At 44.4% G+C, this 16,273-nt stretch overlaps 2 protein-coding genes, 2 non-coding genes and 1 pseudogene across 4 annotated transcripts; 2 read left to right on the top strand and 3 right to left on the bottom strand.

Annotated features, from left to right (window-relative positions):
• Positions 1–800: 800 nt before the first annotated feature.
• On the bottom strand, positions 801–2,991 carry LOC109471490 (microfibril-associated glycoprotein 4-like). The gene is made up of 3 exons (XM_019770823.1): positions 2,833–2,991; positions 2,041–2,139; positions 801–1,637 (listed from the first exon to the last, which is right to left on the bottom strand). Exons 1-3 carry the CDS (start codon positions 2,954–2,956, stop codon positions 817–819), a joined length of 1,044 nt encoding a protein of 347 aa, XP_019626382.1. The 5' UTR covers positions 2,957–2,991; the 3' UTR covers positions 801–816.
• Positions 2,992–3,279: 288 nt separating this feature from the next.
• LOC109471562 lies at positions 3,280–4,204 on the bottom strand (annotated as a pseudogene).
• Positions 4,205–6,003: 1,799 nt separating this feature from the next.
• LOC109471343 (neurotactin-like) lies at positions 6,004–13,213 on the bottom strand. The gene is given in 11 exon segments (XM_019770632.1): positions 6,004–6,468; positions 6,880–7,123; positions 7,978–8,174; positions 8,698–8,805; positions 9,274–9,397; positions 9,710–9,891; positions 10,524–10,673; positions 11,141–11,266; positions 11,821–11,949; positions 11,952–11,996; positions 12,995–13,213. Coding segments are annotated over 11 exon segments (1,884 nt in total). The 5' UTR covers positions 13,110–13,213; the 3' UTR covers position 6,004.
• Positions 13,214–14,837: 1,624 nt separating this feature from the next.
• Positions 14,838–14,909, top strand: Trnaq-uug. The gene has a single exon. It is a non-coding gene; the product is annotated as a tRNA-Gln (tRNA).
• A 762-nt stretch (positions 14,910–15,671) lies between these two features.
• On the top strand, positions 15,672–15,743 carry Trnaq-uug. The gene has a single exon. It is a non-coding gene; the product is annotated as a tRNA-Gln (tRNA).
• Positions 15,744–16,273: the final 530 nt, after the last annotated feature.

Below are 16,273 nucleotides of genomic sequence, written 5' to 3' on the forward strand. Positions count from 1 at the left end.
TCACCTCATGTATGTTGCCACTTTTAATCAAGATTTGTGGAAATAAAAAGTCACCACAATTCCTATACTGACTATGGTTTGTTTGTTAGTAAACCTGTGTGTCTCTAAGTTATGCAGTACCTGTGTGAGTGGCAGGAGCCTTGTTTATTATTTCCGTAAATAGTTTCATCAGGTTGGTAAGACACTGAGTAGAGAGACTTTTTTTTACACAACCAAGTCTTTTATTCAGACGAAGTTTCAGTGACCGTCTGCCACCTTCCTCAGGGCAATTGTGACTGGTTCACATTGCACTGCAGCATAGGTGTCGCTGCTATGAATGCATTCCCAATTGTACGTTTGGGAATTGCCCTGAGGATGGTGACAGACGGTCACCGAAACGTCGTCCTTGAATAAAACACTTGGTTATGTAAAAAGAGTCCCTTTATTCTTTGTTTATTTTTTATTACCCTGAATAAGTCGTGATGTTCTGACCAGGATTTGTGTGATGTCTTTGAGGCAGTGGGTGACGCAAGGAAGAATCATCATCATATGTGGACTCCCAGAATATTTTATTAAGCCTATTTGAGTCTTATACACCAAACTAAACGTTAGGAGTAAAACAGCGAAGGCTCAAGTCCCCCTTTGAGCTTTGGGACTGAAATAACATGAAATTGGCCAAATGAGTTGGTTAATTGCAATTGGATAAAGTAGTAGCCCTTACTACTTTAGCCTATTGCAATTAACCAACTCATTGGCATTGCCAGCTAACTTCTCTGGCAGGTCATTCACCGTATTCGGCCAATTACTACTCTCATCAGTCAAAAAGGACTCGGCAACTTACGGTTGGAAGTCGACTGGACGAACCATCATTTTGGACTTTTTCAAGTAGTGTCGGTACCAGCCCCCAAAAGGGTTCCAATAGATACCGAATCCACTCCCACTAGTAATATCAGAAGGGCGCAGGTACGGGCCATTCAGGGCTGACCAAGAACAGCCCTTGTACCACCACCCACCCGTCGGGACCCCGCTACCGGCGGCACAGGATATGTCATCTCGGGAGTCGTTGTCTACCTGTCTAGCGCTGAACGCCTGGCCGTTTAGATAACCAGCATCTGATGGATCGGACACATAAAACCCGTCTCCCGCTGTCCCACTGAACCCACTCACATGAAGATGATAAGGGTCACCCCCGACCGAGAATGAGTCATACCTGGCGTACTTGACCACATCTGACCAATCTTCTAGCTCTATGTACAGCTCGTACGGGTTCTGGTTAGTCAAGTAATACATGTTCTCCAAGCCCAGCCAATACTCCCCGTTGGCTGGCCCAAACCCGTACTTAAAAGCGTTATAACCTCTGTTAAAGTCGATATACCCGTCAAACCTCCTCTGTATGACCGTCCACCCTCCCCCATCTGTGGTCTGATCACAGTATACAGAGATCGGGCTGGCCAGACCGTCAGGCTTTATGTCGTGTACGCCGCTAGAGACAGTACCAAACATTGCCGCAGCCGTGTGGATCTCGGCACAGTCATGAAGGTAGTTCGTGCGCCCATCAGACACCAGAGATGCCAGGTCGGACGGAGGCGACTGCCCCCTCGGGTCTGGTCGTCCTTCATTGTCCGCTTGTTTGTCTTTATCTGGAAACAGAAGCGGTTCTGCGAAGAAGTGGAAATAAAGGACAACTTAGACAAAAAAGAGAGAGACAAGGAAGTGGACATTTCAGACTTCTATGAGGTATGCGATCCTCACGACGTCTTCTTGAATCCCCTGATGTCAACCTCTAATTTCTACCGGCTCCACGGCCAAAAGAGAAAGAAATCAAAGATTTAAACTTATGGCAAGTGTGGTATAAGAGGCTTCTTGAATTCTGCCATTTCTTGATTTAATTCGTGTTGGCTCCAAGTTAGATTTTGAGACCTTCGACCTCCTGTCATTCTGCCCGTCAACCTTCCCCACCCATGTGCTGTCAAAAAAATTAACCTAGCGTAGATTTGTCCCGAAAAACAAATATACACTAACCTACAGTTCAGCCACCGCCAAACACATCATAATCTTTACCGCAGTTTTTAGCGTCCCGTTCCTTCAACATGTCGGCGACGTCCCGGCAAAACGGCTGCAGTCTCGAACTCGCATCTTCGTCGTGCTCCGCAACTTCAACTGTATACATATATAGAGATAAAAATTGCCTCTTCGTTTCTATACTAGCATGGTACATAACATGAAAATAAGGCGATTCACAATAGTGGCTGTACATTAAAGGTAAAGGTCCTCTAAGACATAAACAAAACAAGTCATGACGTATAACAAGTCAGACCAAGACGTATACTTGTCTTTTGTTTACGTCTCGGGCGTATTTACCTGTCAAGACACTTGGCATGTGCAGTCTTGATATCTATCATCATTACGATTGGTATGAACATGTAATACAATTTGCTAAAGTCTTACCTTGGTATTCCTCTTCTCGACTTTACGCTAACATCCCGGGGCAGTCTGGTATTTCTAGATCCACGAATTATTGCTTATTTCTACTATCAATAGCTGCCTACATTGTACATGTCGTAGCTTCACGGATACTTAGTAATATGACCCTGGAAAGTACATCGGCCAGGGACAAGTATAATATTTCCCCTATAGTGAAATAAAACCCTACAGAGGACAAATTCAATTGGCAAATTATTCTCAATATTTGCATAAATTTTACTATTTCTCAGCCAGTATTGTTACTCCGGCTGGAGGCTAACACTACGCAATCAGCACCAAACCAGATGTTTTCATGCCATACGAAAAGCGCCTGGTCCATATGGTACAACTTGTACCCAGACTATTCCTAGAATTTGAACTAGAACCGACCTGTTCTGACACACTCCTCCCACAACCTGCACAGTGACAGGGCCAGCTGGTCCGTACGGCCTTCCCCTGGCACTATGTACCACTGCAGGACGGCGGCCAACACCAACACGGGGAGGAGCGGCATCTTGTAGCAGTGGTACTGTCTGTACGTGTGCTTGCTTCATGCATGAAACACGGACAGACGGCAAAGTTCCCATGCAGCAGTAGACATAACTTATCAGGGAGTATGTCGTCATATGAGACTTTGGAGACTGCGAACATACACCGCCTTTTCTCTAGGTCGTTGTCCTGGCGAGCTTGGCGTGATGAGGGAATGGTTGGTATGAGCTATTATGACAATTGATCATCATTGTGAGCAACTAGTGATTTTACGAGAGTGTGTGTGTTTGTTTGCTGGGGTAGCTAAGGTAAGAAGGAAGAATGACTGCAATATCTGTACTCCCAGAATATTTTATTGAGCTCATTGCAAGTTTACAAGATTGGTTGAAATATTGGCTAGGTGAACTGCGCGATTGGCCAAGGCAGTCTGGGCAGCATGGCCGGCTAACTTTTCTGGTTATTCACCGTATTCGGCCATTTCTACTCTTTTTTGAGGGCAATAGGGGATTCTTCAACTTACGGTTGGAAGTCGATTGGACGAACCATCATTTTGGACTTTTTCAAGTAGTGTTGGTAGCCGCCGCCAAAGGGGTTCCAATAGATACCGAATCCACTCCCACTAGTAATATCAGAAGGGCGCAGGTACGGGCCATTCAGGGCTGACCAAGAGCAGCCCTTGTACCACCACCCACCCGTCGGGGCCCCGCTACCGGCGGCACAGGACATGTCATTTCGGGAGTCGTTGTCTACCTGTCTAGCGCTGAACGCCCGGCCGTTTAGATAACCAGCATCTGATGGATCGGACACATAAAACCCGTCTCCAGCTGTCCCACTGAACCCATTTACATGCAGATGATAAGGGTAACTTCCCACCGAGAATGAGTCGTACCTGGCGTACTTGACCACATCTGACCAATCTTCTAACTCTATGTACAGCTCGTACGGGTTCTGACTGGTTAAGTTGTGCATGTTCTCCAAACCCAACCAATACTCCCCATCGGCTGGCCCAAACACGAACTTAAAGGCGCCCCAAGCTCTGTTAAAGTCGATAGACCCGTCAAACCTCCTCTGTATGACCGTCCACCCTCCCCCATCTGTGGTCTGATCACAGTATACAGAGATCGGGCTGGCCAGACCTTCAGGCTTTATGTCGTGTACGCCGCTAGAGACAGTACCAAACATTGCTGCAGCTGTGTGGATCTCGGCACAGTCACGAAGGTAGTTTGTGCGCCCATCAGACACCAGAGATGCCAGGTCGGGCGGAGAGGACAGTAGCTGGTCCCTCTCACGGTCTGGTCGTCCATTTTCGTCCGCTTCTTCGTCTTTATCAGGAACCAGCAGCGATTCTAAAAATAAGCAAAAATAATCAAATGGCGTGGATAAAACTAAAACAGACAAAACAGACAAGAAAACCACCATCTAGCCCGCGGAAAGCATCAATACTTGGCTTCCTATATTTCCCGGTCCCAACGTCGACCTCCAATTCCTGTAGGCTCCCTGGTCGACCTCCTGTCATTCTGCCTGTCACTCTTCTTCACCCAAGTGCTGTCAACCTACTTTGTAAAACACCCTTACAAACCCACAGCTCAGCCGCCCAAAACAATACTTCTGTAATCGAAAGTAAACATAATCTTACCGCAGTTTTTTGCGTCCCGTTCCTTCAGCATGTCGGTCACTGTGGACGTGACGTCCCGGCAAACTGATTGCAGTCTCGAACTTCTAACTTCGTCATGCTCTGCGACTTCAACTATTGTAATACAGATCATAATTGCCACTTCATTTATTTTAAAAGTTGTAGATAACATGAAAATTATAATTAGTATAAACATGCAATAAAATATGCTCAAGTCCTTTGTTGCTGTTTCTTTTGTCCTCGACTCAAGCGTCAAAATCCTGGTGCAGTCTGGCATTTCTAGAATCACGAATTACTGCCCATTTTCTACTATCAACAGCTACTATCGTACATATCGTAGCTACATGAATAGTTGGACATAATTATTCTAAGTTTCACTATTTGGACGAAATTTACTATTTCTCAATTGTCAGTCTGGTGAAGATTATGTAATCGGCCCCAAATCAGTTGGCTTCATGTCATACAGAATAGTGGCGTCTCCATATGATTTCCCATATGGTACAACTTTTTAAAGTTCGCATAAAACTGTAACTTAAACCGACCTGCCCTGACACACTCCTCCCACAGCCTACACAGTGACAGGGCCAGCTGGTCCGTACGGCCTTCCCCTGACACTACAGACCACTGCAGGACGGCGGCCAACACCAACACGCGGAGGAAAGACATCTTGTAGTAGTTGTACTGTCTGTACGTGTGTTTGCTTCTACATGCGCGAAACGCAGACAGACGGTAAAGTTCTCAATGCGGTAGTTGTGGACATAAGTTATCAGGGAATATGTCGTCATAGGTAACCTTGGACTTTGTTTGTTGTTTGCTTTGTTTGCTTCGCATAGTTGATGGGCCACCTTCAGGCAAAACACAGTTCTAGTTTTGTGCAGGAAGGACAGGCCGTGTAAGACTCGAGCGTACGGATGAATACAAATGGGTTACTAAACTTACTATAAATAGATATTAATATAATTCAAAATCGCAATCACGTTGCCTTTTTACTCACAAAGATGTAGAAATCAATACGCATTCGTGTCCTAGAGAGCTGTTTTATTGGCCCACTGACGTTGCCTTAGCAACACATTTTACACGCACAGAAAGGACTAAAAAATAACTGGTTACCAAATGTAGTAAATATGCCAATCCTAATGGTTCAAACAATGGAGATTATGACCTGGACTCTATTTGACTTGAAACAAAGCAACAACTATAAAATTTCAGAGCCAATAAAAAAAAACACAAACATCTTCATAGGAGTCTCCGATCCTTACATTTCTTCTCAATTCGTCCGTTTTCAAAAAATGAATGAATGAATGATTTTTTATGCTCGACAATCGTACATAGCAGTAAGACAACAATACTTCAAAACTAAACTGATATACACAATGCAACTGGCGCCAAACTTTCAAATGTGACAAGCTTAAACCAAAAAAAAACATGTAAATGTCCGGATCAGTCTATATCCCGTTCTTCCCATTCCAGATTCTCCCTCCAAAACGAACACTTCTGGTCCTTGTAGTCCACTCCAGGCGACACCACTGCGTCTTTACTCATGAGGAGGTCCGTCGCGTTCTCACTTTCCAAAACTCCTTCCGGAAAATTGCCGGTTCGCGCGAACGCGCCCAGCAGCTCGTACAAGGTCAATGACCTCGGGTTGGGCGGCGCCTCGTCGAAGAAGCTGGACCAAAGACTGTCCGGTTCGCACTGCTTGGCTAGGGAGATGTACCTGTTGAACAGCGGCCGCCGCGTGTGGACCTCCAGGTACTCAGTCAGGTCGGTGAAGGGGCAGGCGTACCGCAGGTCCGTCGCCATGGAAACGCAGACGTCGTTGGCGCCCGTGCTGGTGTTGTTGGCGTCGTCATGGCGACGGTACAGAGTGACGGCCTCCTCCGCCTCTCCGTGTTCGCCGACGATACCTGGTACGAAAAAATAAATAAACAAACAAACAAACGTTACCAACTGAGAAGAAAAGACAAGTTTTCTTTTGCCAACCAAAACTTGCAAACGTAACTTTCAATGAAAGTTGTTTTTTTTTAAAATCTAGATTGTCAACGTTTCGTTATTTGATGCGTTGACGTACGTCTATATGGGCAGAAGAAAAATTTTGCAAATGATATTCAGAATAAACCTCTAATAGAAAATATGTACAATTGCCATGTAATTACAACAATGAGTGTTTTGGGGTTCTGTTGCTTTCCTAGCCAGTCCACAGTTGGGTTTGTCCTACAAAGAAATTCTATAATTCTAAGCCCACGAAACCAAAGCAAACTAAAACAGAAAATTCAAACGAAACAGAAGTAATAACATGAGTTCTAAAACTTCCTCACTTCGCAAGTGCTCGATCAGCATCGTGTCGTTCATGTCCACGTCCATGGTGACGTCACATCCTCCCGTCATGCCCAGCGCGACGGACAGGTTCCGGTCGGTGACGTTCTCGTCCAGCAGGTCTGCCCAGGGGGATGCTTGGAGAAGATGGCCGTCCAGGACCTGCTGCGCGGGTTTGGTCCTGGTCAGGGAGCACTTCAGACCCTCGGCGGGGAACCAGAAAGGGTGGTCTCGGCGCGGCACGGCCTGGTACAGATCAGGAATTAGACAAAAGGGGAAATGTTATAAATTTAGATCTATGGGGGGGGGAGGGTCCAGAAGGGGTGGCCAGTCTCGGACGGCCTGGAACATTCATGGACGGGTTAGAGGAAGGTGAATCATTATAGATAAAGGTTAGACATTCTCAAAATGGGCTCGAATTTGCGCGGGTTTGGTCCTGGTCAGGGAGCACTTCAGACCCTCAGCGGGGAACCAGAAATGGTGATCTCGAAGCGGCACGGCCTGGTACATGGCGGGAATTTGAAAAAGGGAGTTGTTAGGCATTTGTAGCCTCCAGCAGGGGCTGTGGATAGTGAAATTCGGCAAAATAAGGTTTGGTCTTGGTGAGGGAACATTTTAGATCCTCGTGGGGAAACCAGAAATGGTGATCTCGGCGCGGCACAGCCTGGTACATGCATGGGAGTGGTTAGAGGAATCATTATAGATAGAAGGTGTAAACATTGAAGGAGTAAACATTGAAGGTGCACGTGAACATTGAATGTGTGAACATTGGATACTAGTATTCCTTTCATATCAGTGTAGGTCTTGTCCTTGGTGCTGAAGATCACCCTCGCAAGTTGTTGCTGTTGACAAATCTGCAAACAGGGCCTGTTGTGTCCCGAACCGTGCCAAGGGCCAATCTACGTTCTGGGACACGCGGGGGATGTCCAGAGAATAACCATGCACTTCCGGGCACAGTTCTGCACACGGTAAGGCTGTGTCCAGGTCTGTGCCCGCTAAGACGCAGATAGGGACGGGCACGGTTTGGGACACAACAAGACCCCAACGCTGGTTAAATCATGTACAACGTATACGTAGTAGGAGATACAGAAACACCCTACCTGCAGCAGCTGCCTGACCGTGAGCTGCCTGAGACACGAGGCGTTCCGGCAGCCCGTGGAGTTCAGCAGTCCCACGTTCTCCGCGGAGAAATGCAGTAAGGGTCTGTAGAGCCTGTGCTCGACGTCAGCCAACCAGACGGCGTGGAACAACCCGCGCGTCAGCGGTGACGTCAGCAGGCACAGCACATGGGCAGCGGCTGGGGGGGGGGGTTAAAGTGCAACACAAATCGTAGAATTACAATGACAATAAATACATATTTATAATTGATCGTGCCAAGTGAAACTTGGCAGAAAGCAAGAGGTTAATACATGGCAATTGAAAAAAAGGATAACAATACACTAGATTTTAAGTATAAGTACGTGTAGATTGTAAAAGGTTCAGAAATTTTTCCATAGACTTCTTCAAATTCTTGAAAAAAAGTAATACAGGAGCAGCAAGATATAGGTCTAGGATTAGGTCTGGAAACGGCGACCAGGTACTATATATTTTGTTGGTACTGTTATTGACTTTACTGTTCAGCACCAAGGACAGGGCCTGAGTAAATGAGAATTTGAGGTAAATCGCCAGCCACTTCGATCTGCATGGGAAGGCATTTGTGTATGAATAGCGAAATATTCGGCTCTACGTACCACGTGCACGCGGATGAATGAGTGTGTTACATATAAAATGTAGAAACTACGTGACAAAACGAAGCAAAGAGAACACATAATCCCCCTCACCCTGCCCCTCCCCTATCAGCGTGACGCGGCCTGGGTCTCCTCCGAAGTCCGCAATGTTCTCCCGAACCCACCGGAGAGCCGCCAGCTGGTCGTACAGGCCGTAGTTAGCTGTAAGGAGAAAGAAGATGAAAATTTCTTCAACAGATAAATGTGGTAACGGTTAAGCGTGTAGACACAATTTATTTCATTTGAACAGCGGAATGAGTACACAGTACACCAAGAATATGTGTCTGAATTTCAACAATGTTTAAGTAAACACACCACCCCACGCACGTTAAAGAACCCACCACACTTTTCTAAAAAGAGAAGGGGCATGCCCCGTTGTGCGATGGTCCAAATACTACTGTCTGATTCACTACAAATCACCCAGATGGAGGCCTGGCAACCCCCCCGTCTTGTATTAGCCACTCCTAAATGCGCAAGCTGCAGCTACTTGAAAAAGCATCATGCTTCGATTCTGTTGAGGATGAGAAAAGAAGAAGAGTGTGTGCTTAGTGTATGACTGTGTGTTTACAAAGCAATAGAGATTTTAACAAAACCCCCGCTTGTGGTTTTCCTTATTGAACCCGAGCTTACCCGAGTAATATTCCGCCGAATCGTCCGACAGAATGCCGAGCGCCAGGAAGCCGAACACGTTCTGCCGGTACGAGAACGTCACGTGAACAGCCGTGGCGTTAGACGTCATCAGGCTGTGCGACACCTGGAACGCGGGAAAAAAATAGAAACTACATGTAGTTAAGATTTTAGGATAGATTGGAGCCTTCTGGTATCATTGCTGCCCCAACGACTGACTAAGCTATGAAAGTGAGTGAGTGAGTGAGTGAGTGAGTGAGTGAGTGAGTGAGTGAGTGAGTGAGTGAGTGAGTGAGTGGGTGAGTGAGTGAGTGAGTGAGTGAGTGAGTGAGTGATTGAGTGAATGATGAGTGAGAGATTGTACCATATTATACGATTTCGAGTCGCTTGTAGAATCATCCTTATCATGGTTTTGCAACTAAACATTCTTCAGACTTACCTTCTTATGTCCTCGCGCTCCCCTGAAAAACAACTTGTGATGATTCCCGCCTAGCGTGTCGAGTCGGTACTGCAGCTGCTGCGGCAGGGAGGGCCGCTCCAGAACCCAGACGATGACGGGCAGGCGGTGTGCGGGGCGGAAGTCTGGCGTCCACACGTTCAAGTACAGGCAGTCTTCGTCACCTGGGAGATTTATTTATTTATTCCAACTTTATTTACGTATAATTACATAGAAAAATGGCCATTGAAAACAGGCCTAAGAATGCCTTTACAACTCCCTGACCACAGTTAGGAAATGATAATAACAATAATTGTAGCAAATAGTGACAATGAAAAGTAATACAAATAATAAAGTAACAAAAAGCAGATTGAGATGGCAAATAATTGATATGGCAAATAATTGATGGCAAATAATTGATGGCAAATAATTGATGGCAAATAATTGGGATGAATTAGGTAGGAAGTTATTCACACGTTTCCTTCAAATCGATATCATTCTTATGCTCAATGCTAAAGTTAAAACATTTACATCAGATCTAAAATTCAATCTCCATTGATAAAGGAACCAAGAAATAAGGAAGGTAGGAGGCAAGGAAAGAGGGAAGGGAGAAAGGAAGGAAGGAAGGAAGGAAGGAAGGAAGGAAGGAAGGAAGGAAGGAAGAAAGAAAGGAAAAGCAGAACAATGAATGGTCTCTACTAGATCTATTGAATATCATGGCCTGAGCCTTACCTAAAGTGAGGAAGACAATCAAAATGACAAAGGGACAACAAGTAAAAGAAATGAGAGAAATACGTGACATGTCAGACCGACTTACCGACGATATTTCCGTCCTGAATGGTTGGACAGGACGCTTGGAATTTGTCCGCGTACCTGGTGTCATTCCGACACGTTTCGTTGCGCTTGTACTTCGTTACGGTTGGCTGCCATCTCAACGGCCCCACTGGCGGCTCTCCATATGGAATACCTGCAATAATTATCGATTATCATAAATACTTGATTTTGTCATTACCTTCGCCATTCATTGTGGGATAAAGTTAAGTATTAAGTTGAAGCTAAACTGGTAAACTGCCTTAGAATATATTCAATATGTTGAGAAAGGAGCTATCATGTATATCTAGATCTTCCTAGACGATTCTACTACTGGATAAGAAATGAAGATTTCTTCGAATCCAAACGTTTTGAGCTGCATCTAGTGGCAAAGTTTAGACTTTCTATGAGTCTTGTTTACCTGGATGTCTAATATCCATAACTGACAGATTTAGTATTTAGATCTAGTCTATGTACTTTGATTTGCGATTATTGTGACCCTATTATATACATACAATGTTGTCAGTCTTGGTAACCTGTTACCGTTTTTGAATCCTTGTCTGGCTTTGGATACCGTTAACCGTACAAAAACAGGCAAGAAACAATGAGAAATCGTTTCTTTACCTTTAAAGACGTATAACCCGTCCTCCTCCACCCCAACAATCGTCCAACACGCCGTCTGTAGCGCCACGTGCGGCCGCGGCTTCCCCACGTTCTCATAGAACAGGAAGTACAGCCGGAACTGTACGCCTGGTGTGAACAGCAAGGAATAACAGGTTTATTTCGATAATAAAATAACACAACATAAAATATGCCATTGCAGATATAATCACCGAATCGGGGCATATTTGACAATAAGATGTGTTATCTACAAAATTACCACTTTAATTTATACAGAATGGGGAGGGAGTTTTTCCTCAGCGTACACGTCTGTTTTTACTGTTATTCGTATTGATATATTTGTGCAAATAGTATTGGCTGTAACGTTACATGTACAAAATGTACATGTATCTGTTTCAATGTTAAGTATCAAGTGGGGCTGTTGAAATAAGTGTATAACTTGAGTGCAGTCCCACTTTGTCCTTGTCTTTGTATTGCTTCTTCCCAAAAAAATTATACAGAAGAGCTGCCAAGGTTACCCGTTCAGTAGCTCCACAAGAAGCGGTGTCGTGCTGTACGAAGGCCCACAACGACATTGCGCCACACCTCTTCCGCGACTCTTCCACACAGCCCTGTGGAAGAGTTGTAGCGCAGTGTCGCTGTGGGCCTTCGTAGTGCTGTTTCTAAACTAAGACGTTCTGCACCTAGTATGGACAGCAGAATCAGCACGCCTAGCATCACTGCGCATGAGCGAGTCTTCAGGCATGCGCAGACGTCCTGCCGCTTCTGGTAGTCGACCTCTGACGTGCGCTGGACGTCCAGCAAGGTCACGTTTCTAAGCCGTCTTCGTCATCGTCTTCCGGAACTTCTTCGTTGACTTCTACAGAGAACATTAGAAGAATTAGCAAATAAAAGATTGCCACCTTTTACTTTACGGGTCTTCCTGATTTTCGTTCAAAATTAATAGGGTCTGTTGTGAAATTATATGCCTTACCGAAGATTTTATAACTAAAAGTAACCGTATCGTACCCTCCTGACAGCATTTAGCATATTGTACTTGGGTCCTTCTTTTGTTGGGTGTACAAGTGGTTCCGCACTGTATCTGTCCTTGGTGCTGAATTACAACATATAGCGTTATCGCCCTGTTACATGTAAATGTAAAGTTTTCAACCCCACCCTCATTTTTACGAGAACGTAAGTCTGTTCTAGCCTTAATAGGATCTTAATTGCACATTTGCTCTTATCCACATGAAGCCGGTGCGTTATCCCTGTATGATTATTGTTTTATGTAGCATTGTCTGCCAAATGTAAGTAATATTGTTCTGTAGTTGTCGTGTTTACTAAGCCCTAAACACATTTCCCCCTGATGACCTCATGTCTGTTTACGGATGCGTGGCTGACATGTGAGGAACACCTGTTCATGGATGGATATGGATTTTTTTTTTGGGGGGGGGGGACTGAAAACCCTGAATATTCATTCCATTATATCTGTTGTTTAACAACACTCACGGGCCTATAAATGACAAGCAAAGAAGCTGCTTATTTTGTAATTTAGATAAAGTAGAAGGCGAACTACGTCTTACTCTAGATTATGCTTAGCACATTTGAATTCAGTATTTCATATTTTAGGCATGTAAAACTGCAGAAACAAGACCCAAGATTAGTTTATGGCGGTTCCCTAAAAATCAGGAAAAGGTCCTTCCAGTAACCATATGCATTTTCCGTCAGGACATTGGGAATTTTTGCTTCATGAGGGTCAAAATACATTCGGATCATGTGGTTTCAACTTAGCATGTAGGTAACTGACGAAATTGGCTCAGAAAAATTGGGTTTTCAAGCTCTAAAAACTGCACTGGACGTCTTTAAAGCACCACTTACCCGGTGACGGCGGTCTGTCCTTCTTCCCCAGGTCTCCTTCCACCGTGAAGTCATCTGAGGACGCAGGGCTCAGCAGCTCAACTTCTTCTTCCTTCGTCTTCACTTGCACCACCATCTTATCCACACTTTCTTCAAACGAATCTTAAGAAAACACGCCCCTCTCTACTCTCCAAGCAGAGGTTGTGGGGGAATGATCGTTAGCTTTTTATATATGGCCGTTTTTTGTCGCTACCCCCACCAACGTCGGCGACCTTCTCTGGCTAATGGATACTGCCTGGCCAACTTTATACCGTGTTTTTGCCACCGAAAGGGATCTGCTTGGAGATTAGTCCCTCTCCTCGTCAGTTGTAGGCTGCAGGTCTCGCCTTAGCTTGTTATCCCATGCGCGTGTATGTGTGAGGAGCCTTAGAGTGTCAGCATGCCACCATAAGCAGTACTACTATAGTATTCTGTGCAGGATTGCCGTGTGACTGATAAGTGACGTGGACAATCGTCTGTGTCCGTCAATAGCGCCCGGATCCGTCAACACCGACTGGACAGAACACAGTCCCGAAATGTCGATATCATACCATAATAGAGATCATTTCGCTACGTCACAACATTGCACAAATTAAGTCACTCTTCCCGACTTAAACCGTTGCTACAGTTGTAGTTATAACATCGTGAACTTCAGGTCAATAAAGAAACACTTTACAATAACCACAAGGAATTTTCTGCTGCTTCTGATAAAGTGTGCGGACGAAAACATATCATTTAGGATGTCAGAAAGTGCCGACACTGAACGATCCCGGCCGGGACAATAAGTATATCGCCTAAGTCCAGCTGTTACACACTTACAGCCGATTATCCTATGCCAAACGTGTGGCTCTTTTTTCGACCCAGAGAGAAGCTGTTGATGAGTGTAGTAAAGCGTGAAGTAGCAGGCGGCGCAATACGGTCTGGAGTACAGGAACAAAACTGTTTTTTTTTTACCTCCGTGAAAATGTTGTGTGGGCGGTGTCTGTCTGTCTGTGAGTCTGTTACTGAATGAATGACTGAAAGACCTTTATTGTACTTTTGTGCTCTAACAAGCTAAGTACAGGTCATGAATAGACAAGGAAAGGGATACAGCAATGGCACTTAAACTATACATACTAATGTTACTGTTAGTCACCAAGATAACTCAAGAATGGTTGGGTGGATTGGCTTCATATTTGGCATGTTTGTCGGTTGAGACAAAAACTGGAAATGATTTGATTTTGGACCCCCTTGTGACTTCTCTAGGTACTACAGTGGAACTTATTACCAGTATGTTGACAAGAGGAACTTTCACAAATCGCCCTCCCTCTTTAAACCATACATGTTTATGCTTTAACATAATCCGTGTACTAACATTTATCATAATCGTGTTTTATTGATCAACCATACACTACAGAGGCTTTTTACAATACTAGTACATAGCCAATGGCTTGAATGTCAGACAACTGGCTAATAAAGTATAATGTTTGTACTGTACTAGTATGTCTCCCTGCCTTGGCATCATGTCAACACAAATTTGTGTTGTTGTTAGACAACAAGACTTTTGTTGTACATTCATGCCCGTTTTACCTATGCCAAGTACTAGTAGTTAATTTCTTTGTACAAATGTAGACCTTGCAATACAAGGTTTGTCTAAGCGCATCAAAATATGAAACTATCTGTTGCGTTTATCTATTTCTAGATTTCGAATGCCTATGTTATAGATTCCCAAGTCTGGTCCAAAGTACACATGCCACAAACAATAGCTATGGAGTGACTCTATTGTCTGTGAACAATTCATTATTGTGATAATGATGATTCCGTCAGCTGTGTCTGATCTCCCACCGGTCCCGTGGTGTAATGGTTAGCACTCTGGACTTTGAATCCAGCGATCCGAGTTCAAATCTCGGCGGGACCTGGATCTGTGAGGGATCTGGATCTCAACACACGATCCCGTCATTTTATTTTGCACAAGACCCGAATGTCATATACATTAACTGTGAGTCGTGAAACTTTTGCGGTGGTTTTATTTTATCGCGTTTCAAAATCGCAGCTGAAACAAGCCTGCGGTACTCTTACAAGGCTTATTCTCAATATTTACGCGTTTTGTTTTGCAACATTTACTTCATCAGTCAAATCTCTTGGATTCTTTCTGATATTGCATTTTTTATTGTTAAAGAATTAGCTTCCTCTTAAATGTTGCAAAACATTATAAATATTGAGCCGAATCCTTACAGCTTGAAGATTATTCTGGCTTAGCTTGTGCATGCTTGTAAGTTGTCACCATACAACCTTTTTCATAATTTAACTCTAAAAACTAGAGTAGCCCTCTTTTATGTACACAAGTGCTGGGATAATTTAGCGAGCAGGTGAAATGTTTTATCTAAATAAGACATCCGGTTGCCCAAGCCTCCACCAGGCCTTTCTACGGGGATACGGTCCTAGAAATTTATCCGACAAAAAGGAGAGTAAAATTGGCCGGGCAAGTCAGTCCGCGGAAGGTCGTTTCTTTCCCTTCTTTCCGCGGCTAGTCAAACCCCAAGGCGGCCAAACTCCCCCGGCAAATATTCTCCTATATATAGCCAGCATAGTTAGTCTGGTAGAGACTACGGTTGCCCTGTGAAAGACAAACGCGTTTACAAGACAACACATCTGCTTGGGGAAGCACGGTTGTCCAGGCGGTCCCGTGGTGTAATGGTTAGCACTCTGGACTTTGAATCCAGCGATCCGAGTTCAAATCTCGGCGGGACCTTGGGCCATCTAAAAGACGGTTCAAGAACTTTTTACTTCACTTTTCAAGATCTGGGAAAATGTTACTCTCCAAGCAGAAGCTTGGGTTTTGGCGTGTAGTTTTTTAATCAGGCTTTCTTTAATTTCTTGCAGTTTTTTTACGCCCAAAAGTTGGGTTGGCCAAAAAAAGACATTACAAAAAGGAAGCCTGATAAAAAAGCCGAAACCCAAGCCTCTGCTTGAGGAGTAGGAAAATATCACGCATGTGGCAAAGTGGTTAGGAAAACGACAGAATTTTCTACGTACATTGACAGACCCTTGTATTTGCCTACCTAAAACTACTGTAGTTAATTGGTTGGTTGCAGGGACTACCGGTAAACATTATTTTCGGGAAAAATCTTCTCTTGGTGGAAAAAGAGCATTTTTAAAAGCTAACACTACTTGTTCCCATTCCATCACCCGTTTTCTACTCTCCAAGCAGAGGTTTGGGTGTATTTTTAGACCTTTTTTATCAGGGTTTCTTTTTTCCACTGGAATTTTGTAACGCTCTGG

Source organism: Branchiostoma belcheri, unplaced genomic scaffold, assembly GCF_001625305.1.
Source record: "Branchiostoma belcheri isolate BF01 breed outbred unplaced genomic scaffold, Haploidv18h27 scaffold25, whole genome shotgun sequence".
Lineage (NCBI taxonomy): Eukaryota > Metazoa > Chordata > Leptocardii > Amphioxiformes > Branchiostomatidae > Branchiostoma > Branchiostoma belcheri.